This window comes from Tursiops truncatus, chromosome 3 (genome assembly GCF_011762595.2).
Source record: "Tursiops truncatus isolate mTurTru1 chromosome 3, mTurTru1.mat.Y, whole genome shotgun sequence".
Taxonomy (NCBI): Eukaryota; Metazoa; Chordata; class Mammalia; order Artiodactyla; family Delphinidae; genus Tursiops; species Tursiops truncatus.
In genome coordinates, this window is record NC_047036.1 from 108,185,754 (window position 1) to 108,212,688 (window position 26,935).

Here is a 26,935-nt window from a genome sequence, read left to right on the forward strand (position 1 = left end):
AAATAAAGAGACAGAGGGGAGGGCCATGTAAAGATGAAGGCAGAGACTGGAGTGATGCAGCTACAAGCCAAGGAACGCCAAGGAATGCCAACAGCTACCAGAAGTCAGGAGAGAGGCGTGGAGTGGATTCTCCCTCAGAACCTCCAGAAAGAACCAGCCCTGCTGACACCTTGATTTCTGGCCTCCAGAACTGCAAGAGAATAAATTTCTGTTGTTTTAGGCGACCCAGTTTGTGGCACTTAGGTTAGGGCACACCTAAAAAAACAAATGCAACATCTCACAAGTTATAAAAAAAAAAAAAAAAATTCACGGCATTAACAGAAGTTCCGAGAAAGACATTTTGAAGTGGAACGTAATTTATTTTCTTTAATAACAAAAAACATGCTCCATAAAAGTTTTATTAAATGACAAAATGCAGCCTACCAAATGCTCTTCTGAATCTGACCTGTACTGTGTGGCCAAATATAATGTGATGTAACAAAATACAATTTTAAAAGGATACACTGTTGCTCTCAAGAGTAAGATTCTTATCAATCTCATAGCTGGTGATAGCCTTTGGACTGTTTTATTTTTAGGAGCTGCTGATGCTGTTCACAGCAGGACAGATACATCATATAAAGAGGAAATAAGAGAAAGAATAGTGACAATGTCTCTTTTATTTAAATTTAATTTTATTGGAGCATAGTTGATTTACAATGTTGTGTTAGTTTCAGGCATACAGCAAAGTTATTCAGTTATACATATACATATATTCATTGTTTTTTAGATTCTTTTCTTATATAGTTATCACAGAATATTGAGTAGAGTTCCCTGTGCTACACAGTAGGTCCTTGTTTATCTATCTTATATGTAGTAGTGTATGTATGTTCATCCCAACCTCCTGATTTATCCCTCCCCACCACATTTCCCCTTTGGTAACCATAAGTTTGTATTTGATATCTGTAAGTCTGTTTCTGTTTTGTAAATAAGTTCATTTGTATCATTTTTAAAATTAGATTCCACATATGAGTGATAACATATGATATTTGTCTTTCTCTGTCTGACTTACTTCACTTAGTATGATAATCTCTAGGTCCAAGCATGTTGCTGCAAATGACATTATTTCATTCTTTTTCATGGCCGAGTAATATTCCATTGTATATATGTACCACAATCTCTTTATCCATTCCTCTGTGGATGGACATTTAGGTTGCTTCCATGTCTTGGCTATTGTAAATAGTGCTGCAATGAGATCATATGGTTTTCATTCTTCAGTTAATTTGGTATATCATACTAATTGATTTGTGGATATTGAAGAATCCTTGCATCCCTGGGATAAATCCCACTTGATCCTGGTGTATGATCCTTTAATGTATTGTTGGATTCAGTTTGCTAGTATTTTGTTGAGTATTTTTGTGCCTGTGTTCATTAGTGATATTGGCCTATAATTTTCTTTTTTTTGTGGTTTCTTTGTCCAGTTTTGGTATCAACGTGATGGTGGCCTCATAGAATGTCATTCTTTCTTTCTCAGATGTTCAGCAATATTAGAAGCAATCACAACACCTCCATAGTCCTAGAATTCTGCTTACCCTTCATATCATCCTATGGCAGTAGCACTTGAAAGTACAAAGTCTTGCCTTCAATTGGCATACTTAGTACAAGTGATCCATGGAATGATTTAGCTATTTTGGTACTATTTACCATGGGCTGTGAAAATCCAGTTTCTTAATGTTAGCTGGATTCTCCTTGTCTTCATCTTAAACCAGACCAAGTAACTAATCTTAGGTCTCCCCCCGCCCGCCCCCACCCTTCCCTGAGGATCTGTTGCCTACAACCATCCCTGGTAAAAATTTCTCCAAAATTTAATTTCTTGTAACAATATTTAATGGCTACCTCGCAGATTTAACTGGTAAAGCAGGCAATAATCAAGAGAACCTATGCAGATAATACCACAGCCAAAAATAAAACCAAAAAGCTTGTCTATTGGGGCACCACTACTGCTGCCACTGAACAAAGGAACTAACTGCAGCTTGCACTGTTGTCATCCCTGGTATTTAATACTGGATCCAGCAGTTGGCAACACAGACACTGTTGTGCCTGCCAACTGGATGCTGCTGCCACTGACATCAGAAAGCAATCTCCACTGTCCTTTTTTCTTTGTGTCATTAGTTTCAAATTCAAAATCCCAGATGAGTCCATCTGATTGGCAAAGCCTAAGTCAAGGGCTTACATCCCAGCTAGGAGAGGAGCTAGAATACTAGATGTCTTTTCATTTCAACTTCTCTTTTGGGGACAAGGAATCCCTTAAATTCAAGGGGGTTTCAAATGGTGGACATCAGTAATTACTAGTGTTCATTATACATATAATTTCTCAGTAAATGCCATAGGATGTAATAGATGTACACAGAGTTGTTTGGTTTTTATCAATAGTATATTTAATATATACAGCAGCATACTGCCTGCCTCTCATAGCAGACAATAAATAGAAATTGCTGTTAATACTATCATAAAACTGTCATAATTACTATCATAATCATGGTCATCATTATTAAAAAATATCAGGCTACAGGGATCAGTGAATAAGGATTAAATGAGATAGCTAAAGTCTTGAGAACACTGTAGAGACCAATGACAAAGAAGCGTAGATAGGCCCTCCTGATGCTGTGACACTATATAAGACCCTCCAGAAATTAGGTGTGACCAAGGGATGGAAGAGAGAAACTCTAAGCTGACTAAAAATATGCATTTTTCATCATGATGGATCAGAGACTCAAAAGAGAAAGTAAGTTGTTATAGAAGATCAAAAGGAGGTATATTTTTGCATACTACACTGTAAGCTGATATTTGTACACACTACATCTTTTCCCAGGTGCTCTGTACCAGTCAAGCAAGATGCCTGTATTGACCCCTTCAGGAAAACTTCAGAGGACCTGCCACACCCACTGGCCCTTTGCCCTTTTTATAAGATTCTTTGAGTTCTTTACACACTGGCTACCATGGATACCAGATTGGCTCACCACAGTGAAAGCTGGTAAGCCATTTATAGGCTAGTTTGCAGCTTATGAGGGTATCTGGCCCCAAGTTCATGCCTTAGGAGTCCTTGTCTTCTCTTAGGAAGTATGAACTCAAGTCACAAAGAGATACAGAAGCAATTGGTCTTAATGGCAGGAGGAGAGAAAGAAAGTAGGCGAGTCAACATAACGGCAGTGGAGTAAACTGATTAATGGCTATATATCTTCCTTCCATACTAGTATGTACCCACCTTTGCAATGTGACTTTTCTGCTTCTCCCTTGTATAAGTGAGGTCTGTTTCTCCAAATCCTTGAATCTAGGCTGGCCTTTTTAACTTGTTTTGACCAATGGGTTGTGGGGGAAGTGATGTTATTTGAGTTCTGAAGCCTAAGCCTCAAGGGGCCTTGCAGCATCTGTTTCGCCCTCTTGAAATGCTGCCTTGAGAACATTATGCTGTGAAGAAACTTGGGGTGGAAGACAACATGGAAAAAGGCCAAGCCATTCCAGTTTTCCCAGCTGAATCCATTCCATCCAACCTACATGAGCAAGCCCAGGTAAGATCAGCAGAACAGCCCAACCAACACAAAAAATCATGATGAATAATAAATTGTACTTGTTTTAAGCTAAGTTTGAGATTGTTTATTACCATGTGACCACCATGTAAGCTCGTCTAGCCTACAGGAGAATAAGGGGCCATATAAAGGAGGCTCAAAGGACCCCTGCTGACTGCCAGCACCTACTGTGAGGCATCTGAGTGGGATCATCTTGTACCTTCCAACCTTAAACAAAGCACAGCGACATGACTAGGCAAAAAGCAGCAGACTGCCAAGTTGGTCCATAGAATCTTGAGAAATAATAAATCCTGACTGTACTTTCTTATGCAATTTACCCATGGGCAAACGCTGCCAGCTTTACCTTCAAAATGCATGCTGAATCTGATCACTTCTCATCAGCTCCATCACTATCATACAGGACCAAGCTACAGTCATCTCTTGCATGGATTATAAAATGATCTCCTGACAAGTCTTTTTGGAGTGATTAAAATATTCTATATCTTGATTGTGGTGATGGATACATGATGTACATTTGTCAAAAGTCATCAAGCTGCACACTTTTAAAAAGGTAGAGTTTATGGTATTTAAATTATAAATCAATAATCTTGACTTTTAAAAAAATAATGTGAAGCCATCCAAGTTTTCAGGTCATTTTCAAACAGAGTACAATAAATCCATGTTAAACCAACTGCATTTTTCTAGGACAAATGCAAATACTCTTCAGTATGGAACAAAGAGAAGAAATCAGGCTATAAAAACATCAGAATTTACTCTTAGTAAACAAATGCATGTACAAGTCTCACTACTTCAGAGAAGCTTATAGAACTGGATATCATTATAATAAATATGCTCAGGAAGAAAACTTAATGAGCTATTATAGGCAAAAATTTCTTTATTAAATGATCCTGTATATCATAGAAGGCAAAGCAAGAAGCAATTACTATCGTCAGCTGGTGCTTTTAAATAGTTTGCTTCATAGATGGATGAAAGGATTGATATACAGAGAACTGATATCAACTCTTGGCATACTTGCAGTACATATTTGAAAAAGGCTTAACCACTTTTTGTTCTTTTTCCTTACAGTTTTATTGAAATATAATTGATGTACCCACTATATGTTTAAGGTGTACAGCATAATGATTTGACTTACACACATCATGAAATGATTACTGCAATAAGTTTAGTGAACATCCATCATATTATATATATATAAAATTAGAGAAATAGAAAAAAATTTTTTTTCTTGTGATCATAAGAAAATGATCACAAGTTGCTGACCCTCAACAACTTTCATATATAACATAAAGCAGTGTTGATTTATCATGTTGTATATCACATCCCTAGTATTTATTTGTCTTGTACCTGAAAGTTTGTACCTTTGATCGCCTTCATCCAATTCTCCCTCCCCACATCCCGCTTCTGCTAACCACAAATCTGATTGCTTTTTCCATGAGTTTGTTTGTTTTTGAAGTATAATTGACCTGTAGCACTTTGTTACTTCCTGTTACACAACATAATGATTCAGTACTTCTGTACATTTCAAAATGATCACAATAAGTCTAATCACGATCTGTCAACATAGAAAGATACTACATAGTTATTGGCTATATTACTCACCCTGTACATTTCATACCCCTGACACATTTATTTTACAACTGGAAATCTGTACTTCTTATCTCCGTCACCTATTTCTTTCCTCTCACCACCCTCATCCCCTCTGGCAACCACCTGAATGTATTTCTAATTCTGTTTCTGTTTTGTTTGTTCATTTGTGGTTTTTCTAGAGTCCACATATAAGTGAAATCAGATATTATTTGTCTTTCTCTGTCTTAATCACTTAGCATAATATACTCTAGGTACATCCATGATGGCACAACTGGCAAGATACTATTCTTTTTTATGGCTGAGAAATATTCCATTGTGTATATATATATACCACATCTTCTTTATCCATTCATTTATCAGTGAGCACTTAGGTTACTTCCATATCTTGTCTATTTTAAATAATGCTACAGTGAACATAGGGGTACCTATAGCTTTTCAAATTACTGTTTTTGTTTTCTTCAGATAAATACCCAGAAGTGGAATTGCTGGATCCTATGGTAGTTCTACTTCTGATTTTTTTTTTTTTTTTTGGCCATGCTGCATGGCATGTGGGATCTTAGTTCCCCAATCAGGGATTGAACCCATGCCCCCTGCAGTGGAAGCACAGAGTCTTAACCACTGGACCCTCCAGGGAAGTCCTCTACTTTAAGTTTTTTGAGGACTGTCCATACTGTTATCCACAGTTGCTGCATCAATTTACATTTCCACCATCAGAGGACCAGGGATCTCTTTTCTGTACATGTTCACCAACACTTATTATTTATTGTATTTTTTATAATAGCCATTCTGACAGGTATGAGGTGATACTTTGTTGTAGTTTTGTTTTGCTTTTTCCTGATCATTAGTGATGTTGAGCATCTTTTCTTGTGCCTGTTGACCATCTCTATGTCTTCTTTGGGAAGATGTCTACTCAGGTCCTCTGCCCATTTTTTAATCAGATAGTTTGTTTGTTTGTTTGATGCTGAGTTGTATGAGTTCTTTGTATATTTTGGATATTAACCCCTTGTCAAATATATGGCTTGCAAATCTCTTTCCCTGGTCCGTAGGCAGCCTTTTCATTTTGTTAATAATTTCCTTTGCTGTGCAAAAGCTTTTTAGTTGGATGTAGTCACATTTGTTTATTTTTGCTTCTGTTTCCCTTACCTGAGGAGACAGATCCCAAAAAATATTACTAAGACCAGTGTCGAAGAGCTTAGTGCCTATGTTTTCTTCTAGAATTTTTATGATTTCAGGTTTTACCTTTAAGTCTTTAATCCATTTTGAGCTTATTTTTGGGCATGGTGTGAGAGAGTAGTCCCGTTTGATTCTTTTGCATGGAGATGTCCAATTGGAAAAATTGAAGTGACCATTTATTGAAGAAGCTGTCTTTTCTCCATTGTATATTCTTGCCTTCTTTGTCATAGATTAGTTGCCCATAGAAGTGTGAATTCATTTCTGGGCTCTCTATTCTGTTCCATTGATCTATGTGTCTGTTTTTGTGCTGGTACCATACTGTTTTGATTACTGTAGCTTTGTAGTATAGTGTGAAATCAGGGAGCATGAGACCTCTGAAGCTTTGTTCTTCTTTCTCAAGGTTGCTTTGACTATTCAAGGTCTTTTCTGTTTCCAAAACATTTTAAAATTATTTGTTCTTGTTCTGTGAAAAATGTCATTGGCATTTTGAAAGAGATTGCATTGACTCTGTAGATTGCCTTGAGTAGTATGGTCATTTTAATAATATTAATTCTTCCAATTCATGAACATGGTATATCTTTCCATTTGTTTGTGTCATCTTCAGTTTCTTTCATCAGTGCCTTATAGTTTCCAAGTAGAGATCTTTTACCTCTTTAGTTAGATTTACTCCTAGGTATTTTATTCTTTTTGATACAGTGGGATTGTTTTCTTAATTTTCTTTGTGATAGTTCATTGTTAGTATATAGAAACCCAACAGATTTCTGTGTATTAATTTTGTATCCTGCAACATTACCAAATTCATTCATGAGTTGTAGTAGTTTTTTGGTGGCATCTTTAGGATTTCCTGTGTATAGTATCATCTTTTCTGCAAAAAATGACACTTTAACTTTTTCCTTTCAAATTTAGATTCCTTTTATTTTTTTTTCTTGTATGATTGCTATGGCTAGGACTTCCAATAGTATGTTGTAAAAGTGGCAAGAGTGGATATCCTTGTCTTGTTCCTAATCTTAGAGGGAAAGCTTTCAGATTTTTACTATTCAGTATGATGTTAGCTGTGGGTTTGTCATATATGACCTGTGTTATGTCGAGAAACATTCCCTCCATAACCACTTTGTTGAGAGTCTTTATCATAAATAGATCTTGAAATCTGTCAAAAAGTTTTTCTGTATCTATTGAGAGGATTATATGATTTTTTATTCTTCCACTTGTTAATGTGGAGTATCACATTGATCTATTTGTGGGTATTGAATTATCCTTGCATCCCTTGGGAAATCCTACTTGACCATGGTGCATGATCTATCCTTTTAATGTATTGTTGAATTTGCTTTGCAATTACTTTGTTAAGGATTTTTGCATTTATGTTCACTAGTGATATTGTCCTGTAATTTGGTGATGTCTTTCCATGGTACTGGTATCAGGGTGATGCTGGCCTCATAAAATGAGTTCAGAAGCATTTCTTCCTCTGCAATCTTTTGGAATATTTTGAGAAGGATAAGCATTAACTCTTCTCAAAATATTTGATAGAATTCACCTGTGAAGCCATCTAATTCTACACTTTTTGTTTGTTGGGAATATTTTTATTACTGATTCAATTTCATTATTGCTAATTGGTCTGTTCATGTATTCTGTTTCTTCCTGGTTCAGTCTTAAAAGATTATACATTTCTAGGAATTTGTCCATTTCTTCTAGGTTGTCCATTTTATTGGTGTATAATTGTTCATAGTAATCTCTTTTAATCCTTTGTATTTCTGTGATATTGGTTGTAACTTTTCCTTTTTCATTTCTTATTTTATTGATTCAGGCCCTCTTTCTTTCTTTTTTTTTTTTTTTTTTGATGAGTCTGGCTGAAGGTTGTCAATTTTGTTCATCTTTTCAAAGGACCAACTCTATGGTTTGTTTGTTTTTTTTATATCTTTATTGGAGTATAATTGCTTTACAATGGTGTGTTAGTTTCTGCTTTATAACAAAGTGAATCAGCTATACATATACATATATCCCCATATCTCCTCCCTCTTACATCTCCCTCCCACCCTCCCTATCCCTCCCCTCTAGGTGTTTCTATGGTTTTTTACATCTCTATTTCATTTATGATTTTATTTATGATTTCTTTCCTTGTACTAACTTTGGGTTTGTTTTTTTTTTCTACAGTAAGTCCCCTACATACGAACCTTCAAGTTGCAGACTTTCAAAGATGTGAATGTGCGTTCACATGTCCAATCACGTAAGTTAGTTCACGTGTCTGGTGTACACTGTCACATGCATGCATCCTCTACAAGTGGTTGTGCTTTTGTGTACTTTAGTGTACAGTACTTTATAGAGTACAGTATCTTTATTTCAAGCCCAGGATGTCTGGAAGCAAGAGTAAAAGCAGCAATGATGTAGCTGGTACTGTACTGTACTTTTCATGGTACTGTACTGTAAGATTAATTTTTTTTTTTATTTTTTGAGTTCATTTGGTATGTGTTATTTGTGTGAAAAGTATTATAAACCTATTACAGTACAGTACTATATAGCCTATCGTGTTAGTTGGGTACCTAGGCTAATTTTGTTGGACTTACAAACAAATTAGACTCATGAACGCACTCTTGGAACAGAACTCGTTCGTGTGTAGGGGACTTACTGTAGTTCCTTTAAGTGTAGGGTTAGGTTGTTTATTTGAGATTTCTCTTGTTTCCTGAGGTAGACTTGTATCACTATAAACTTCTCTCTTAGAACTGCTCTTGCTGCATCCCATAGATTTGGATCATTGTGTTTTCATTTTCATTTATCTCCAGGTATTTGCTTACTTCTTCTTTGATTTTTTTCAGTAATTTATTGGTTGTTTAGTAGCATATCATTTAGTCTCCACATGTTAGTGTTTTTTTCTTTCTTTTCTTTTCTTTTTTTTTTTTGGCTGCACAGCTTGTGGGATCTTAATTCCCCAACCAGGGATCAAACCCAGGCCCTCAGCAGTGAGAGCAGAGTCCTAACCATTTGACTGCCAGGGAATTCCCTACAGTTTTTTTCTTGTATTTGCATTGTGGCTGGAAAAGATGCTTGATATGATTTCAGCCTTCTTAAAGTTTACTGAGACTTGTTTTGTGGCCTAGCATATGATCTGTCCTGGAGAATGTTCCATGTATGCTTTAAAAGAATGCATATACTGCTGCTTTTGGACAGAATGTTCTATATATATCCCTTAAGTTCATCTCATCTAATATGTCATTTAAGGACAGTATTTCCTTATTGATTTTCTGTCTAGATGATTTGCCCATTCATGTAAGTGGGGTGTTAAAGTCCCCTACTATTGTGTTACTGTCAATTTCTCCCTTTATGTCTGTTAATATTTGCATTATGTATTTAAGTGCTCTGATGTTGGGTGTGTATATATTTACAATTTGTTTTTGAAAGACTAAAATTGTCACTTGGAAATAAAGTGCCTCCCAGGGCACACAGAAATAGGTTGAGAACACAATGGTTGGAGAGGGAGGAGCTGTAAATACAGCAACCTACACACCACACATCTCAGAGGAACAGGCTCCCGCACACATGGACTTCATAATACCAGATGGTCTATTTGTTCACAATATTAAAGGGCATCTAGAATTAGCTACAGTAATGGATAAAAAGTTGTCTGAAGAATGGACACAGAAAGGCTATGTCTGAAGATGACCTGTCACTTGGGAGGGTGGAGCTGCTGGGCCTTCCTTTTGACCACTGTCTTGCAAAAAGTGCAGAAGAAGGAGAGGTGGCTTTAGTCATCTGCCATCATTCCTTTCACTGGGTCCTTTTGCCTTGTCTCATCCAGCTGTCTCTTAATCTCTTCTTCCATCCTTTGAATGCTATCCATAGTCAGGTCAACCCACTTATTGAGCCAACAGAACAGCTGCCTGTGGAAGTTTGTAAACAGACACCTCTCTTACTTATGTATAAAGTTTTCCACTTTGTTCTGCAGGCCCCACCACTTGAACTTGACAGTAACCATTTTGTATGTATGAATGTATGGGTAGTCTTTCTGATTTACAAGTTCTTGCTTCCAGTTGGGGCTCAAGGGTTCTCAGCCTGTTTTGATAGGTTTAAATTTTGCTGGGTCTTCCTCTACCTTGAAATCCTTTCTAAGTACTTGGTTTTGATCTGCAGTGTCTATATATATGGCTTCCACATGTTTTCATGCCTCAGGTTCCAGTTTATGCACATTCTCCTGGGTGCCAAGATATGGTTTGTGCCAGGTTTCAATTTTAATCAGAAAGTCTTCTTTCATGTACTCATTTGTAATAACAGTTCAGCAATAAGGGTAGGAGGGTAGGCATTCCATGCTTTTTCATGTATATTCATGGCTCCCTCTGGGGCCAGCATTTGAACAAACATGGGCACTTTGCTCTGTAAGTGGTAGATATTGTGTGTTTACTAGCCTTTCTCACTGTCCTTCTCATAGGGCTCATTCACCAGGACCTCTATGCCTTTACCACCACCAGTTTCATTTTTGTTGACCTCAGCCACAGAATACAGCTACCCCACTTGATACTCTTCCACAGCCACAGGTAAGATGACTTGATACTCCTTGAGCAGCACCATGTTGCTTCACGGCTAGGCAGCTGCCCACTGCCCACCCAGCCTCCTGCCTGCTTCCCAGTGGCCACTCTCCCCATGGCCTGGCCCAGTCTGGCTGCCTGTGCACCTTCCTTGTGGTCTGCTCTGTCCCTGCCACTCTTGCTGCAATCACTGGTTGGCTTCCGCCATCGCAGCCTCGCTGCCTCCTATGTCACTGCTGGTGCTGCCCAGAGCTCCAGTTCTGCCTACAATTATTATATCTTCTTCTTGGACTGACACTTGATCATTATGTGGTATCCTTCTTTGTCTCTTGTCACAGTCTCTTTAAAATAGACTTTAAGTCTATTTTGTCTGATATAAATATCACTACCCCAGCTTTCTTTTCATTTCCATTTACATGGAAAGCCTTTTCCCAATCTCTCACTTCCAGTCTGTGTATGTCTTTAGATCTGAAATGAGTCTCTTGTAAGGAACATATATATGGGCCTTGTTTTTGTATCATTCAACCACTCTATATCTTTTGATTGGAGCACTTAGTTCCTTTACATTTAAATTAATTGTTGATAGCTTTGTACTTACTGCCACTCTGTTAATTGTTTGGGGGTTATTTTTGTACTTCTTTTTTGCTCCTTTCTTCTTTTGTTCTCTTCCATTGTGATTTGATGACTATTTATCGTGTTATGTTTGGAATCCTTTCTTTTTTGTGTATCTATATAGATTTTTAGTTTGTACTTACCATAAGGTTTATATATAGAAATATATGTGAGTGTATAATTATTTTAAGTTGCTTATCTCTTAAGTCTGAACACATTTTAACAACCCTGCATTTTTACTCTCCCCACCTTTACTGTTTTTGACATCATATTTTGCATCTTTTTGTTTTGTGTACCCCTTGACTACTTATTGAGAATATAGATGATTTTACTACTTCTGTCTTTTGACCTTCCTACTAGCTTTATACATGGTTGATTTACTATCTTTATTGTATATTTGCTTTTATCAATGAGATTTTTCCTCTGTAATTTTCATGTTCTAGTTGTGGCCTTTTGTTTTGTTTTGTTTTGTTTTTTTGCTTAGAGAGTTCCCTTTAACATTTCTTGTAAAGCTGGCTTGGTGGTGCTGAACGCTTTTAGTTTTTGCTTGTCTGTAAAACTTTTGATCTCTCCATCAAATCTGAATGAAAGCCTTGCTGGGTAGAGTATTCCTGATTGGAGGTTTTTCCTTTCATCACTTTAAAGTGGGTGGCTGTGCAGCTGGGGATCCTGGATCTAGTGTCCACCTGCTGGTAGGCAGGACAGGTTCCTGACATGGCTGGCTGCAGGGTCCTGGGTGTCCCAAAGCTGGCGCTGGCCCACTGATGAATGGGGCTCAGTCTCAAGGGTGGCTGGCTGAGGGGTCCAAGGTGTCTCAGAGCTGGTGGTGTAAACCTGCTGGAGGGCAGGGCCAGGGCCCTTGGGGTCCCAGGGCTACTGCTGGCCCACTGGTAGGTGGAGCCAGTTCCCAGGGTTTCTGGCTGCAGGGCCCTGGGGGACCAGAGCTGGTGTCAGCCACTGGTCTGTGGGGCCAGATCTTGAGCAGCTGGCTCAGGGGCCCAGGGTTTCCCAGAGTTGTCCTGCTGGTGGGTAGGGCCAGGGCCCAAGGGTCTCAGGGCTGGTGCTGGGTGCTTGTAGGTGGGCTGTGTCCTGACACAGCAAGATGCAGGACTGCGTTTGTCCTGGGGCTCATGTCTACCCACTGGTGGGAAGGGCTGGGTCCTGAGGCCTCTGGCTATAGGGCCTTGGGGGTCATGAAGCTGGTGCTGGCCTGTTGGTGGGTAGGCTGGGTTCTAACATGGCAAATTGTCATACTTTAGTGGTCCTGGGGCTGATAGCCTGTTAGTGGGCAGGGCTAGGTTCTGGGGTCTCTGGCTGCAGGGTCCTGGGGGGTCCCAGGGTTGGTGCCAACCCTCTAGCAGGTGGAGTCTGGGCCCAGGCTGTCCTGGAGCTATTGCCTGCCCACTGGTGTGTAGAGTTGGGTCCTAAGGTCTCTAGGCTGCAACTCTGGGTGTACCAGAGTTGGTGTTATGCCCACTGCTGAGCAAAGCCAGGTCTCAACAACTAGCTGTTGGGCCTTGGGGCTCCGAGGCTAGTTCTGGTGCACTGATGGGTGGGACCAGATCCTGGGCCCTCTGGTGGGCAGGGTCAGGTACCAGGGCAGCTGGGGGCTCAGGGGTTCCTAAGGCAGCCAATCTGCTAGTGGGTGAGGCTGTGCCTCTGCCTGGCTAACTGCTTGGCCTCAGGCATCCCAGTACTTGTGCCAACATGCTGATGATCAGGGCTGGGTCCCAGCACTAATACGCTAGGAGGACTCAAAAATGGCACTTGTGGGCTTCCTTGCTGGTGCAGTGGTTGAGAGTCTGCCTGCCGATGCAGGGGACGTGGGTTCGTACCCCAGTCCGGGAAGATCCCACATGCCGCGGAGCGACTAGGCCCGTGAGCCATGGCCGCTGAGCCTGCGCGTCCGGAGCCTGTGCTCCGCAACAGGAGAGGCCACAACAGTGAGAGGCCCGCGTACTGCAAAAAAAAAAAGAAAAAAAAAAAATGGCACTTGTCAGCACCAGTGTCCTCGTGGTAGAACACATTCCCCTTAATGGCTGCAACCAGTGTCTGTGTCCCCAGAGTGAGCTCCAGTTGCTTCCTGTCTCTCCGGGAGGCTCTCCAAGATCAGCAGGTGGATCTGACCCAGGCACCTTTCAAATTACTGCTTCTGCTCTGAATCTTGGAGCGTGTGAGATTTTGTGTGTACCCTTAAAGAGTGGACTCTCTATTTACTACAGCCCTTTGGCTCTTCCAAAAGTAAGCACCACTGGCTTTCAAAGCCAAACGTTCTGGGGGCTTATCTTCCTGGTGAAAGACCCCCAGGCCCTAAGCTGGGGAGCCCAATGTGGGGTGGACCTCTCACTCCTTGGGGAGAACCTCTGCAATTGTAATTATGCTCCCATTTGTGGGTCGCCCACCCAAGAGTATGAGTTTTGACTATACAGCATTCCTGCCCCTCCTACCCATTTCACTGTGGTTCTTTCTTTATATCTTTAGTTGCAGAAGATCTTTTCTGCTAGTCTCCAGGTCTTTCTCATCAATAATTGCTCTGTAAATAGCTATCATTTTGGTGTGCCTGTGGGAGGAGGTGAGCTCAGGGTCTTCCTACTCTGCCATCTGGGCCACCCTCCCCACGTTTTGTTTTTTTTAACTAGAATTGATGCCATAATTTTTAAATTTTAGTCACTTATTATTTTGTAAGTCATAATATGAGTAGGAAAGATATGTTGTCAGTGTAATAGGACACTAGAAATGAGTGCAATAAGAAAGGCGCTTTTTTTTTTTTTTTTTTTTGCGGTACACGGGCCTCTCACTGTTGTGGTCTCTCCCGTTGCGGAGCACAGGCTCTGGACACGCAGGCTCAGCGGCCATGGCACATGGGCCCAGCTGCTCTGCGGCACGCGAGATCCTCCCGGACCGGGGCACAAACCCACATCCCCTGCATCGGCAGGCGGACTTTCAACCACTGCGCCACCAGGGAAGCCCAAGAAAGGAGCTTTGACATGTATACACTGATGGGGATAAAATTGATGACTAATAAGAACCTGCTGTATAAAAAAATAAATAAAATAATTTTTTTTTTAAAAAGGAGCTTTACCTGGAATTAAAATTGCACCCACTACTATTTTCTTTTAATTTTTATTGGAGTATAATTGATTTACAATGTGTTACTTTCAGCAAAGTGAATCAGTTATACATACATATATCCCCTCTTTTTTAGCTTCTTTTCCCATATAGGCCATTACAGAGTATTGGGTAGAGTTCCCTGTGCTGTACAGTAGGTTCTTATTAGTTATCAATTCTATATATAGTAGTGTGTATGTGTCGATCCCAATCTTCCAATTTATCCCTCCCCCTCCTTACCCCCCAGTAAACATAAGTTTATTTTTTACATCTGTAACTCTATTTTTCTTTTATAGATAAGTTCATTTGTAGCCTTTTTTTATATTCCACATATAAGCAATGTCATATGATATTTGTCTTTCTCTGTCTTACTTCACTCAGTATGACAATCTCTAGATCCATCCATGACTTACTTCACTCAGTATGACAATCCCTAGGTCCATCCATGTTGCTGCAAATGGCATTATTTTGTTCTTTTATTTATGGCCAAGTAATATTCCATTGTATATATGTACCACATCTTCTTTATCCATTCCTCTGTTGATGGACACTTAGGTTACTTCCATGTCCTGGCTGTTGTGAATAAGTGCTACAATGAACATTGTGGTACATGACTCTTTTTGAATTATGGCTTTCTCAGGGTATATTCCCAGTAGTGCGATTGCTGGGTCATATGGTAGTTCTATGTTTAGTTTTTTAAGGAACCTCCATACTGTTTTCCATAGTGACGGTATCAATTTACATTCCCACCAACAGTGTAGGAGGGTTCCCTTTTCTCCACACCCTCTCTAGCATTTATTGTTTGTAGATTTTTTTTTCTTTCTCTTTTTTGTGGTACGCAGGCCTCTCACCGTGTGGCCTCTCCCGTTGCGGAGCACAGGCTCCAGACGCGCAGGCTCAGCGGCCATGGCTCACGGGCCTAGCCGCTCCGCGGCATGTGGGATCTTCCCGGAACGGGGCACGAACCCGTGTCCCCTGCATCGGCAGGCGGACTGTCAACCACTGCGCCACCAGGGAAGCCCTGTTTGTAGATTTTTTGATGATAGCCATTCTGACTGGTGTGAGGGGATACCTCACTGTAGGTTTTTTTTTTTTTTTTTTTTTTATGCGGTACCTGGGCCTCTCTCACTGTTGTGGCCTCTCCCGCTGCGGAGCACAGGCTCTGGACGCACAGGCTCAGCGGCCATGGCTCACGGGCCCAGCTGCTCCGCGGCATGTGGGATCTTCCCGGACCGGGGCATGAACCTGTGTCCCCTGCATCGGCAGGCGGACTCTCAACCACTGCGCCACCAGGGAAGCCCCTCATTGTAGTTTTGATTTGCATTTCTCTAATAATTAGTGATGTTGAGCATCTTTTCATGTGCCTCTTGGCCATCTGCATGTCTTCCTTGGTGAAATGTCTATTTAGGTTTTCCACCCATTTTTTAACTGGATTGTTTGTTTTTCTGATATTGAGCTACATGAGCTGTTTGTATATTTAGGAGATTAATCCTTTGTCTGTTGTTTCATTTGCAAATATTTTCTCCCATTCTGAGGGTTGTCTTTTTTGTCTTGTTTAGGTTTCCTTTGCTGTGTAAAAGCTTTTAAGTTTAATTAAGTCCCATTTGTTTATTTTTGTTTTTATTTCTTTTACTCTAGGAGGTGGGCCAATAAAGATCTTGCTGTGATTTATGTCAAAGAGTGTTTTTCCTAGTTTTCCTCTGAAAGTTTTATAGTGTCTGGTCGTACATTTAAGTCCTTAATCCATTTGGAGTTTATTTTTGTGCATGGTGTTAGGGAGTGTTCTAATTTCATTCTTTTACATGTAGCTGTTCAGTTTTCCCAGCAGCACTTATTGAAGAGGCTGTCTTTTCTCCATTGTATTTTCTTGCCTCCTATGTCATAAATTAGGTGCCCATATGTGCATGGGTTTATCTCTGGGCATTCTATCCTGTACCATTGCTCTATATTTCTGTTTTTGTGCCAGTACCATACTGTCTTGATTACTGTAGCTTTATGGTATAGTTTGATGTCAGGGAGCCTGATTCCTCCAACTCCGTTTTTCTTTCTCAAGATTGCTTTGGCTATTTGGGGTCTTTTGTGTTTCCATATGAATTGTAAGATTTTTTGTTCTAATTCTGTGAAGAATGCCATGGGTAGTTTGATAGGGATTGCATTGAATCTGTAGATTGCTTTGGTTAGTATAGTCATTTTCACAATATTGATTCTACCAATCCAAGAACATAGTATATTTCTCCATTTGTTTATGTCATCTTTGATTTCTTTCATCAGTGTTTTATAGTTTTCTGAGTACAGTCTTTCTCCTCCTTAGGCAGGTTTATTGCTAGGTATTTTATTCTTTTTGTTGCAGTAGTAAATGGGAGTGTTTCCTTAAGTTCTCTTTCTGATTTTTTGTTGTTGGTGTATAGGAATGCCAGAGATTTCTGTGCATTAATTTTGTATCCTGCAACTTTACCAAATTCATTGATTCATTCTAGTAGTTTTCTGGTAGCATTTTTAGGATTTTCTATGTATAGTATCATGTCATTGGCAAATAGTGACAGTTTTACTTCTTCTTTTCCAATTTGTATTCCTTTTATTTCTTTTTCTTCTCTGATTGCTGTGGCTAGGACTTCCAAAACTATGTTGAATAAGAGTGGCGAGAGTGAACATCCTTGTCTTGTTCCTGATCTTAGTGGAAATGCTTTCAGTTTTTCACTATTGAGTATGATGCTTTCTGTGGGTTTGTCATATATGGCCTTTATTATGTTAAGGTAGGTTCCCTCTATGCCCATTATCTGGAGAGTTTTTATCATAAATGGGTGTTGAATTTTGTCAAAAGCTTTTTCTGCATCTATTGAAATGATCGTATGGTTTTCATTCCTTAATTTGTTAATGCGGTGTATCATATTGATTGAGAAAAATAACATTTTTAAAAATGAAGGATAAAGGCCACTTTTTCTTAGTAGCTTACTCAAGCAGATTATCTCAGTGATAAATTAAAACCCTTGAATGGTCTGAATCTATCACTTTTGGTCTAAACTTACAACATTTAATGTTAAAGGTAGGAGTCATTTCCCATTTAGCCTCCCTCTCAGTTCAGTTCAATCAAGCTGTGCTACAGAAACTGGCTTACACTCTGCTTATGAGCCCAACTGTTAACTCCAAGTTCTACTCTTCTTACCCTGTCAGTCTCACCCTCCTAGGTAATTCAAAGGGCAGAACAATCAAATAGGCTGCTATGATTGTTAAAAGCCCAAGCCACCTTATGCAGACAAGTAAGTTCCACCACTCCTGAATGGACCTTGTATTAATTATGGTAAATATTCCTAGCTGCTGTTACCTAATCCCTGAAATCTCAGTGGATTTGAAACCCTGCAACTGAGATCAGGACTTGAACCCAGCAAAAACCCAGATTGAGACTTGAGCCCATGGGCCGGGACTCGAACCCAGGCAAAAACAGGATTGGGACTCAAACCCAGGGTTTTTTAACTGAGATCACACACCTGGTCTCAGGACTTAATGAAGCTCGGGTTCTTTTTTTAAAATTTATTTATTTGGGGCTGTGTTGGGTCTTCATTGCTGCGCATGGGCTTTCTCTAGATGTGGCGAGCAGGGGCTACTCTTCGTTGTGGTGCGTGGGCTTCTCATTGCGGTGGCTTCTCATGTTGAGGAGCATGGGCTCTAGGCACGTGGGCTTCAGTAGTTGTGGCTCGCGGGCTCTAGAGTACAGACTCAGTCATTATGGCGCTTGGGCTTAGTTGCCCCGCAGCATGTGGGATCTTCCTGGACCAGAAATTGAACCTGTTTCCCCTACATTGGCAGGCAGATTCTTATCCACTGCACCACCAGGGAAGCCTGAAGCTTGGATTCTTGTTGTCTTGTCACAGAAAGAATTCAGTGAGAGACAAAGTGATAGGTAAGAAGTGGATTTACTTAGAGAGAAACACACTCCACAGACAGAGCGTGGGCCATCTCAGAAGGCAAGAGTGGCCCTCAGGGTATGGGGTTGTCAGTTTTTATAGGGGTGGGTAATTTCATAGGCTAATGAGTGGGAGGAGTATTCCAGCTATTTTGGAGAAGGGGTGGGGATTCCAAAAATTAGGCCAGCACCTACTTTTTGACCTTTATGGTCAGCCTTGGAACTGTCATGGCACCTGTGAGTGTGTCATTTAGCTTGCTGATGTGTTACAATGAGCGTATCCTGAGGCTTAAGGTCTAGTGAACTTGTCCGCCTTCTTGGACCTGTTGGTTCTAATCAGTTTATATTGTGTCCTCGGGCTATGTCATTCTTTTAAAAGTTGTGCCCTGCCCCCTCCCCTCCTGTTTCAGCTTAACAAATTCTGATGTGGGTCAGGAATAATGAGGACTCTGCCCCATTCATTCAGGGATTCAAGCTCCTTCCATCAAACAGCTCATTGTCCTCTGCTGGATCCTTTCTGCATTTTGCCAAGACAAAGGAAAAGAGAAAGCATGGGGGATAAATAGCATGGGAGATTTTTCTGGGGCTTGAAATGGCATACATCAGTTCCTCACACATCTCACTGACCAGACTATAGGCACATGCCCCCACATAGCTGAAGGGATGCAGGGAAACGTAACTTAGCTATATGCTAAGGAAAAGAGGATGTTTGTTATCTATTGCTATGTAACAAATTATCCCCAAACTTAGTGGCTTAAAACAATCCTTTGTTATCTCTTAATTTCTGTGGGGTAGGGATTTGGGAGATCAGTCAGGTGGTTCTGCCTTGGAGTCTCTCATGAGGTTGCGGTCATCTGAAGGCTTGACTGGAGCTGGAGGATCTACTTCCAGGGTGGTTTATTCATAGCTGACATGTTAACTCTGGCTGCTGGCAGGAGGCCTCAGTTCCTCCCAACATAGGCTTTCCCACTGGGCTGCCTGCGTGTCCTTGGCCATAGCAGCTGGCTTCCCCCAAAGTGAGCAATCCAAGAGAACAAGGTATATAAGCCACAAGCCCTTTGTGACCCACTACACAAGGGTGTGGATGCTAGGAGAGGATGTCTGTGGGCTATCTTGTAAATTGGCTACCACCTGAGGTTTGGTGAATATCTGACACAAGTCTGTTTCAGGCAGTTTGATACTGTGATTTATGGTAAGAAATACATATTTGGTCTTCATCTCCCTTTCTGGCACAGAGCTCCTAAAACCCTTGTAATTATCCTAAGTGATAAGAGGGATAAATGTATCTTTTGTTATGTTATGTTAATGAGGTGGCTTTTGGACCACCCTTAGGTAACCTAAGGGAATCAACCCCTTGATTGGAACTTTCAGCCCTACCCAGCAACCTCAGGGAGGGGGAAAAGGGCTGGAAGTTGAATTCATTTCCAATGGCCAATGATTTAATCAATCGTGCCTATGCAGTGAAGCCTCCATAAAACCCAAAAGAATATTTTTCAGAGATTCCAGGTTGGTGAATACGTGATTTGGGGAGAGTGGTGCACTGAAAGAAAGCATGGAAGCTCCTGGCCCTTCCCCATACTTTGTGCTATGTATCTCTTATCTGGCTGCTTCTGAATTATATCCTTTTCTAATAAATCACTGATCTAGTAAGCAAAATGTCTGAGCCCTGTGAGCCACTCTAGCAAATTAATTGAAGTCAAGGAAGAGTCTTGAGAATGTGTGATTTACAGCCAGCTGGTCAGAAGTACAGGTAACAACCCGAGCTTGTGAATGGCATCTGAAGTTGGAGGGATAGGGGGATGGCAGTTGTGTAGGACTGAACCCTTAACCTGTGGAATCTGATGTTATCTCTGGGTAGTGTCAGAATTGAATTGAACTGTAGGACGCCCAGCTGGTATCTGGAGAATTAGCGGATGCTGTGTGGGATACTCACCCCCCCCACCCCACCCCCCACCCCCCCCCCCCGCACACACTGAAAATTGAGTCTCAGAACGATTTTAGGCAGAAAGGTCGGACACAATCAGCAAGACAACTTAGCGGTTATCTACCTGATTTATTAGCACTAGTTTGACGAAATCAATGGGAACGTTAATATGCCTAAGGAAACTAGACTCAACCCTCTTATACATAGTACAAATGCTTCTCTCATTATTACATTTTTTACAGTGGCACAAATCCCTCCAAAACTCATCCCCCGCCCCAGAACTTCCCTCATAAAAAAGTCATAAAAATACGTAAAGCCATAAAGTATTAGGGGAATAATTTCTTTTATAAATCCTCCTAGGGTGAGAAAGGTTCTTAAAAATATGAACTAAATTAAAAATTGGTACATTAACTATATAAAAATATGAACTAAATTAAAAATGGATACATTAACTATATAAATATTTTAAACACCATAAACAAAGTAAAAAAATGACAGTTGGAAAAAACTCACTTGTAAGACAAATACAGCCAATTTCCCTAATCCACCCCCCCTAAATTTTTTAAGTCACTAATAAAATTAAAAATTTAGAAGAAAAACAATTTGCAATAAAATGTGTCAAAATCTACTAAAATGGCCTTAGGGATTAAAAATGGAAGGAACCCATAAACACAAAGAGAATGAGAGAAGAGACAAAGCAGGCAAGAAGTATTAAATAAACTTTAGAAGCTGGAAAGTGCCTACATGAAGGAAAGCAAAGAAGCAAACCTGTTTGCCCTGCACAAACTTAGAAAGGCTAGGGTGCATGGCAAGACCAAAAAAAAAAAAAGTTTTGTTGTCAGCCAACATAAGAACTCAAACCCTGAGATTTCCCCCCAACTCTACACAGCCAGAGTCATGCATAACTTAAAAATTTTTGCTAGTGTGTACATACACATTCACAACAATGAGTTTTCAATTTGGAGAGTTAATTCTAAATAATATATTTTCAAGCCTTTATAATAAATAGCATTAGGTAACAAGGAAACATCATAGTATGGCTTCACACGGTCATCAAAGATTCTGTGACAAATCTACTTTCATCCCTTCCACACTACCCCAGTAGTCCAGGAGAAACACGTGAGCTGGACAAAAAGCATTTTTGCTAGACCCACAACTGTCATTTTCTGGATCAATCACATCACATACTCCTTTGTTCTTAGAAAATAAGAGAATTGGATTAGAAAATCTTCTCCTGGACTAATATTTTACCCTAAAAGGATATTTCAAAGCTAAAGCTAATTTTATGAAATTTTTACATTTGTCTTCAAAGATCAGTCACACCATTATAGCCATGTACACATGCTGAGTCCTCCGTGGGGAGAAAAAACAAAAACCTCCCAAATTATGAACTCCACCTTCAAACATTCCAACAAATATGTTTTTAAAATAAGTCAAATACAGAATTCAGACCATGCAACAATGTCTTTTATTACGTATGGGTTTTTAAAATTATTTCTGCAATCTCTCCATACACAGGCAAAAAAAAGTATTGTTTTGCATATTGGAACTTGCAGACCTGATCACTGCATAGAGAAGGGAAAATGATCCCTACAATACACTTAACCAGGAGGCCAATTCATCTGTCGACCTCCAAGAACATGGAGATGAACATGATAGACAGACTGTCCCCCATCTGAACCTTCATTCACCACCATTCGATAACCCTTCTTCAGGCCCAGATCAGCAGCACATTTCTTGCCAACAATCATTAAATGTCCAAGAAGCTGAAAAAAAAAAAAAAAGTTTCTTAAGCAATGGTAATTTAGAACTTCTTGTCATCATGTAACAAACTACCAAGTTGAAATATTAAATTAAAAGACTGCCAAACTGAAACAGACTTTGGGCAAATATTTGGAAACACTTTTAATCCTAAAATAATATAATCTACAATTAAAAACCCAGTAAGATTAGGTATTTATTAATTACTAATTTCAATAAACATATTAAAGACAAAAATCTGCTCAACTAAAACAATTTTTAAGGCTTCCCTGTGGTGCAGTTGTTGAGAGTCTGCCTGCCGATGCGGGGGACACGGGTTCGTGCCCCGGTCCAGGAAGATCCCACATGCCGCAGAGTGGCTGGGCCCGTGAGCCATGGCCGTCTGGAGCCTGTGCTCCGCAACGGGAGAGGCCACAACAGTGAGAGGCCCGTGTACCGCAAAAAAAAAAAAAAATTTTTTTAAATCATATTCCAAGTGGTATTTAAGTTTTCTTAATAAGGCACGATACCTTGCTTGCTTGTTACGGGGGAGTGTATCAGTCAGGATAGAATTGGTTATGCTGTGGTAACAAACCACCTCCAAATCTGGTTTACAACGAACATACATTTCTTGTGTTTACTACATCTTCATCACAAGTTGACCAGGCGCTATATTCTACATCTTTTTCACTTTGAAACCCATGCTGATGGAACAGTCTCTGTATGATCACAGTGGCAGAGGCAAGAGAGAACATGGCAAACCGGGTGCTAGCTCTTAAAGTTTCTATTCAAAAGACATGTATCACTTCTGCTTGTACTCATTGGCCAAGTTAAGTCATACGACCAGGCCCAACATCAGTGAGGTCAGAAATATAATGTACCCCTAAATAAAATACTATTTATGAACAATTATATAATCTACTACAAAGAGCACCAGGAAAAATTTTAATTGAGGCCAGTACCTCCTAGCAAAATCAAATAATTATTTTTCTTTAACGGCATTAACAGAAGAGCCAATGAACCCTCTCCTGTACAATAACACTATTTCTTACTTAAGGAAAAATTAGTCTCACCAACTAATCCTTGCTTAGAATGCTTTTTTGTTTAAAAATTTGTGGTGATGACTTCTTTTGGGCATCATTCTGGGATTGTTGGTGGGAGTGTAGTTTTGACCACAGAAGGCTAGGAAATGGGTAAGAAAATACACTAATCAGTCAACACTAAAGATACTCCATTTCAAAGGCTGAAAATTAATTTCCTATTTTCCATGCCAAACTATGTCCAATTACATTGCTCAACATAGTATATCAGAGGTTCTGCATAAGACTGAATGAAAATAGTAAGGTTCTCTAATAATAAAAACTCTAAAAATATGGAGCTACATCTAATGTGAATATACATCTTTTCTCTTTATCAAATTCTCAGGGAGAAATGAAAGTCTAAAGATGAAATTTGTTTTGTAAACTTAAGCCCAGAGATCATTTGAATAAAGGAATTAAAATCCAAAAGAAAAAAGAAAAAAAAAGAATTTGTGGTGATAGATGTAAACAAGACTTACTGTGATCATTTTCTTTTTGAAAATAAAAAAATTATTTATTTATTTGGCTACGCCAGGTCTTGGTTGCAGCACTCGGGATCTTCGTTGAGGCATGTGGGATCTACTTCCCTGACTGGGGATTGAACCCAGGCCCCCTGCATTGGGAGTGCAGAGTCTTACCCACTGGACCACCAGGGAAGTCCCACTGTGATCATTTTGTAGTACATACATATATCAAATCATTTTGTTATATACTTAAATCTAATATGTTATATGCCAATTATATCTCATTAAAAAATCAAATTACTTATACATTGCATTGAATCACTGATGATTTTCTGATTTTCCTCAGTAATGCCCTCAGGAAAATGAAAATGTGATATCACTTTAAAGTCAAAATTTAGTCTCCCAATTTAAAAAGCAAGAAAATTAGTGATGTTAGTAAATGTACTTACACTTTCATCGTCATCTTCTGCTGCAGAAATCTGGGATATATGTTTCTTGGGTATCACCAGAAAATGTGTTGGTGCTTGAGGGGAAACATCATGGAAAGCAAGACACTGGAATAAGGGGGGGAGGGGAAATCAAGGTTTTCATATATAATCTTACAGCCTAAACTTATCATTCTTTCACACTAACCCCATGGGAAACACTGTAATAAATGCTAGGAAATCAGAATTGGACACAACACATGTGGTCCTCTGATCCTTTTCATGGAACTTACAGTTTAATGGTATCCTTTTGAATTATAGTTTTGTCCGGGTATATGCCCAGGAGTGAGATTGCTGGATCATATGGTAACTCTATTTTTAGTTTTCTGAGGAACGTCCATACTGTTCTCCATAGTGGCTGCGCCAATTTACATTCCCACCAACAGTGTTGGAGGTTCCCTTTTCTCCACACCCTCTCCAGCATTTATTTGTAGACTTTTTGATGATGGCCATTCTGACTGTTGTGAGGTGGTACCTCATTGTAGTTTCGATTTGCATTTCTCTAATAATTAGTGGTGTTGAGCATCTTTTCATGTGCCTGTGGCCATCTGTATGTCTTCTTTGGAGAAATGTCTCTTCTGCCCATTTTTCCATTGGGTTGTTTGTTTTTTTGTTGTCGAGTTGTATGAGCTGTTTGTATATTTTGGAAATTAAGCCCTGTGGGTCATATTATTTGCAAATATTTTCTCCCATTCCGTAGGTTGTCTTTTCGGTTTTCTTTTTTTATGGTTTCCTTTGCTGTGCAAAAGCCTGAAGCCTGTAAGTTTGATTAGGTCCCATTTGTTTATTTTTGCTTTTATTTCTATTGCCTTGGGAGACTGACCTAAGAAAACATTGGTACAATTTATGTCAGAGAATGTTTTGCCTGTGTTCTCTTCCAGGAGTTTTATGGTGTCATGTCTTATGTTTAAGTCTTTAAACATAAGCCATTTAAGCCATTTTGAGTTTATTTTTGTGCATGGTGTGAGGGTGTGTTCTAACTTAATTGATTTATATGCAGCTATCCAACTTTCCCAGCGCCACTTAAAGGAAATCTTTTGATTCATGTCCCCACCTTCCCTAGGTCAGGAGTCCTGGTTGTGCAATTTGGTTTTTTTCCTTTATGGCGGTGATCACTTTTGTAATGAGAAATTTGCTGATATTTGACCAACACCGATTTCTTCCAACTTTACTGAATTACTTAATAAATATATCTATTCTCTTTTGTAGAAATGAAGAGCATAAGTAACATTTAGACAAATTACATACCACTTGAATGGTTTTGAATCTCTTGTTCTCTACTGAAGGTGGAAGCTGTTTAATAGAACCTATCCCAGCTTAACTGTCTCAGGAGTTATTCTACTTGGTACTCTGTACAAAAATGCTGTATCATTTAGATTGCTTCATGCTGTTACACCTTGGAACTTTGATGGCTCAAAAGTCAGTATTTCAACGATCATTTATTAAAAGAAACTTAAAATATTTTTAAAGAAATACACATTACCTACAACAAAAGAACTCCCCTAACGGACAAATAAAGATATTTATATAAATTCACCTCGAGGTAGGTGTTCTGAATCTAAGAACGCTACTAGTAGCATAAAATCTTTCCTTATATTCCATATTTCATAAAGCTAATTTATTAAAGTTCACAAACCTTGTATCTAAATCAGCCAACCTGTCCAGCTTTATGTGAGATCCATAAATATAACCGCCCACTAAATATTTTATACAAGATGTCTCGAAGTCAAATGAACTCGGCCTTTCTAAAACAGTTTCACCTAGAGTGAAGTCAACAAAAACGACATTCTTAATCCCTTGGCATAAAATTGCTTCCTGAAAATATAAAAGGAACCATTCTTCCCGGGAGGGGCCAAAGGAAAGCAAATCCCAGATGCAGGCCCACTCTCATCTCAGGAGTCCTAGGCCCGAGAATGGGCGGCGGGGGTGGGTCCGAGTGGCGTTGGCTAGCGGCCCTCGCCCAGGCCCAGCGCGTCTGTGCCGCCCCCAGGCCGTTCGCCCCCGGCCCTCTAGCGCAAGGCGGCGGGGAGAGGCGCCCGGGAGCTCCCGGGCAGGCCGGCTGTGCGCGGGAGATCGCGGAGATTGGGCCCGAGTCAGGGTGCGATCGGGTTTCTGCCTGTCAGGCAGAGCGCGGGCGAGATTGTCAGATTCCTGATACAGGAGAGGTCCGAGGCAGTCGGGGAGCAGGCGAGCGCTCATGCAGAGGACCCGGCGCGCCCACAACAAGCACCCAGACCCCGCAGCGCGGGCCCGCGGGCGCCCGGCGGCCTGGCCAGCGCTCCGGGCTGATAACGCGTAACCGGAGCGCAGGCACGCGCCGGCCGGCCGCCTCGGTGCGGCCGCGGCCCAGCCCGCTGGCTGTGGGCCCGAGGCAGAGGCCGCGCGAGGCGGCCCGCTGCCTTCCCTTCTCCGCGGCGCACCCCCACCCCGACTCTTCCCTTCCCTTCCCTTCCCACTACGGGAAACCCGCGTGTCCACAGGCGGCTGCCCCGCCTCAGCCCACGAGCGAGGCGGCGCCCGGTGCCTACCTGGTCATCCTCATAAATGATTTTGGCTGGGATTTCCTTGCGAATGATCTTCCCGAAGATCGTGTCGCCACCAGGCCGAGCGGCCTGAGCCTTAGCGATCTCATCTGCCATCTCGGCCTCCCTCCCGCGCGGCTGGCCGGGGAGAAGGTCGGGAGGAGGGAGGAGCCGTGGACGCTGGCAGAGGGCGGGAGCTGGCGGCCAAGCCCGCTAGGGGACCGCTGCTCTCTTGCTCCGGCAGCTCGTGCGCGTGCGCACTGGCG

At 40.7% G+C, this 26,935-nt stretch overlaps 1 protein-coding gene, 1 non-coding gene and 1 pseudogene across 2 annotated transcripts; all 3 read right to left on the bottom strand.

Moving 5' to 3' along the window:
• Positions 1-8,336: 8,336 nt before the first annotated feature.
• On the bottom strand, positions 8,337-14,096 carry LOC101331176 (phosphatidylinositol transfer protein alpha isoform pseudogene; annotated as a pseudogene).
• Positions 14,097-21,828: 7,732 nt separating this feature from the next.
• On the bottom strand, positions 21,829-26,860 carry HINT1 (histidine triad nucleotide binding protein 1). The gene is made up of 3 exons (XM_004318128.3): positions 26,676-26,860; positions 24,112-24,216; positions 21,829-22,145 (listed from the first exon to the last, which is right to left on the bottom strand). Exons 1-3 carry the CDS (start codon positions 26,784-26,786, stop codon positions 21,981-21,983), a joined length of 381 nt encoding a protein of 126 aa, XP_004318176.1. The 5' UTR covers positions 26,787-26,860; the 3' UTR covers positions 21,829-21,980.
• TRNAG-CCC (transfer RNA glycine (anticodon CCC)) lies at positions 23,782-23,854 on the bottom strand. Its single transcript has one exon. It is a non-coding gene; the product is annotated as a tRNA-Gly (tRNA).
• Positions 26,861-26,935: the final 75 nt, after the last annotated feature.